The sequence below is a fragment of the Microtus ochrogaster genome, chromosome 15 (assembly GCF_000317375.1).
Source record: "Microtus ochrogaster isolate Prairie Vole_2 chromosome 15, MicOch1.0, whole genome shotgun sequence".
NCBI lineage: Eukaryota > Metazoa > Chordata > Mammalia > Rodentia > Cricetidae > Microtus > Microtus ochrogaster.
Window position 1 is genome coordinate 38,658,916 of NC_022017.1, and position 3,055 is coordinate 38,661,970.

The window sequence follows — 3,055 nt, forward strand, 5'->3', positions numbered from 1 at the left end:
CTGCTCCACAGATGTCCCTGGTCTGGATCTGCTCCCGCTCCCATGGAGTTCACCGCTCCACAGATGTCCCTGGTCTGGATCTGCTCCTGCTCCCTTGGAGTTCACCGTCCCAGGCCCACTTCGTCCCAGGTTCCTGGCTCCTTTCATCTTTTGATGAGTCTCTAGCCTGAGTCTGTATCTTGACTATTTGGAGTAGTTCAAGGATTACTTGGATGTATATATCTCTGCTGAGTGCTGATGTGTGGGCTCTCACTTTGGTGGTTTAGGAAAAATACCAGGAATCACCGAGAGCCAACTACACTTTTCTTATTAACTAAACTTTGCACTTCCTTCTGTCTGATGTTAGCAACATGCCCTACTCATTTGACTGGGTTTGCAAGGACGTGGTCAAAAAACTTCAAGGGAAAGATTTGTGTCCCGTCACCCGTCTGTCAGATGCAATGAAGTTCCGGCAGTTTGCGATACTGCAGAGGACTCCTCAGTCCCTGTTTTGGAAATCTGAAGATACTCCAGTTGGATATTCCCTCCTGCAGATCTTAGAGCCAAATCTTCCAGTTCCAGGTATTGTTAACCAAGGGGCAGAGAAGTAGCGCAGCTCCCCAGAACCCAGGAGGTACCTAGACAGGTAGCTCATGAGCCGTCCTGCATAAGGCCATGGACAAGGAAGGTCCACTCATTTTCTGGACCCCTCCTTGCATTTGGTTGTTTAACACTTCCAGAAGCCTCTTTAGATGGAGCTATGGTGCCCATGTTACAAAAAAATCAACTGAGGTTCCTAAAATGACTTGTTCAAACTGGTAGAATTAAAATACAGACTGAGGCCAGTCTGTCTGCAAGTCCTAGGTCGTTTTCTTTTCCTGGGGCTGGATTCTGTATTTGGAAAGATAATCTCAGGGGACTCCTAGACACTGTACAAATGATGATTTTCTTTTTTTTAGAATTAAGGCAATGCTTGCATTGGTCTGAAAATTTCCCTCTGCAGTAGTTTATATTTCAGATATTAATTCTTATATATTGCATGTGTAATTACTAGCTATATTCTTGACTAAGTTTTAAATGAGGAGGGGAAATACCTTCCTATTTCCCATTCTCCAAAGAAGCTGTTCCACAGTGAATTCTTGGCTAAACTTCTGTCCCCTTTCCTCTTCAGAGCCCGAGGTGTCAGCTCCCATCCCCCTCAAACACACTGTGTCCCAGAAACTGAAGGCTAACACGGGGGTCAATGCCATCGCAGAAGGAAGTGTGTCCGCAGCTTATGCTAAGTCCTGTGGATATGAAATTGAGGTTCAGTGTACCAGCATCCCAGATTCAAACCTGGAAAGTCTTCAAAACAGGTGAAAGGAAGGTTCAACCATGTTTTGGAATGCGATGTTGTAGGCTAAGAGGCATCTAGCAGGTTTTATGACAACTCACATTATTCTGTTTAACTTTTTTACAAGTCATTGAAATAATGGCTTATAGTGCCCTAATAATATCAATACAGAATTACCTATTCTGGTGACAGGAACTGGAAAACAAGACAGACAGATAAAGATTCTGATCTGATAGAGGTTTCTGTTCATTGCCCAGACAATGGGCCTGTAATGAGGAAAGAATCATAGAAGTAAGTGGTTAGAATACTGATTAAAGTGTAAAGAAGTCTGTAACAATCACTTGAACACTCCAGCCCTTTGGGACTTCATTGACTTTTATGACATCTCTTCTGAGATATAATTTACAAGTAGAAATTCATGTTTATGTGCAGCATTTTGGTGTGATTTGTGCATATAAGTCAGTATCATATTATTACTTTTATCTGGTAGCCATTATTTAAATTTTTTAAATTATATTTATTCATATAGTATGTGTGTGTGTGTGTGTGTGTGTGTGTGTGTATGTGTGTGTGTGTATGCATTTGCATCCTCATGCCATGGCTCAAATATGGAAGTCAGAGGACAACTTGCAGGAGTCAGGTCTCTCCCTTTGCTATTTGTGTCTCTGAACCAAACTCATGCCAACAACCACTTCTACCTGCTGAGCCATCCTGCCAGTTCAGTAACTGTTATTGTTACGACAAGAACATTTACTGTCTACTCCCTTAGCCGATTTGAAGCGGATGTTGCATATAGTCAGCTATGACTACGTTGGACTTTAATGTGTCTTCTGGGAATCTGACTTCATGTCCTCACATGTGCATGGTGAACACTTTATAGACTGAGCCACATCCCCAGCCTGAACCTGACTCAATCTCTTTTGTGCTCAGAGGCTGGGTCACAGTTCCTCTTTTTTTGTTTGTTTTGTTTTTCCTTACGATTTGGTCTCTGTTTCTATGAAGTCAGAGATCTTTTCATTCTTATTTTACACTTTCAGGAAACTTCTGGATAAGGAGCCATCATTTGTGAAGGATTGCCGGATGGGAAGGAAGGACCTGTATGTGGTGACGGAGGCCTTTGAAGTGACCAAAGACACTGTGCTGGAAGGCAGTAGCAGTGTAGACCTGTCAGGAAAAGCGCTCATCCCCCAGGTTGCCAAGGTATGGGCTAGAGATGGGAAGAAAACAGCCAGTGTAGCCAGGGCAGTCTGGCTTCTCAAGGGCTCTGGGCTGCAGTTTCTAGGGCTCACAGGGCGAGGTCCCTTACTCTCCCTGCTTGTATGTAGTATATGCTAATTTCTGATCTTAAATTGAATTCTTTTTTAAACATAAGTTTTTACTGATTCTTTGAGATTTCACATCAGATACCCCAATTCCACTCATTTTCTAATCCTTCTCTCTCTGCCCTTAATCCTTGGAACACCCCCCAAAGGAAAACTTAAAAAGAAATAATAAAAATAAAATATGGAAATACAAATAAGGATATCAAACAAACAAAATGTAAAACCAAAAGAAACAATAAAGAGAAACAACAAAAAATAAAAACCACAGGTACAAATATTAAACAAAGAAAAAGGCAATAAAACGAAACAAAATAATAATGAAAAAACCACTTTGTTCTTTGAAGACCTCTTCGGCCTCCCCATCACCTCCTCATTCATCTTAGTGGCAGTGGGAGCTTCTGTGTATCCTGCAGCCTACTCT

The 3,055-nt window shown here is 41.9% G+C and overlaps 1 protein-coding gene across 1 annotated transcript in view; it reads left to right on the plus strand.

Annotated features, from left to right (window-relative positions):
* Window positions 1-350: 350 nt before the first annotated feature.
* Gsdmc (gasdermin C) overlaps window positions 351-3,055 on the plus strand; it is a 12,911-nt gene continuing 10,206 nt past the window's right edge. Inside the window, exons 1-3 of the mRNA XM_013348906.1 lie at window positions 351-561; window positions 1,151-1,334; window positions 2,350-2,512. Coding sequence (XP_013204360.1) covers window positions 351-561; window positions 1,151-1,334; window positions 2,350-2,512 — 558 coding nt within the window. The remainder of the gene's footprint in view (window positions 562-1,150; window positions 1,335-2,349; window positions 2,513-3,055) is intronic.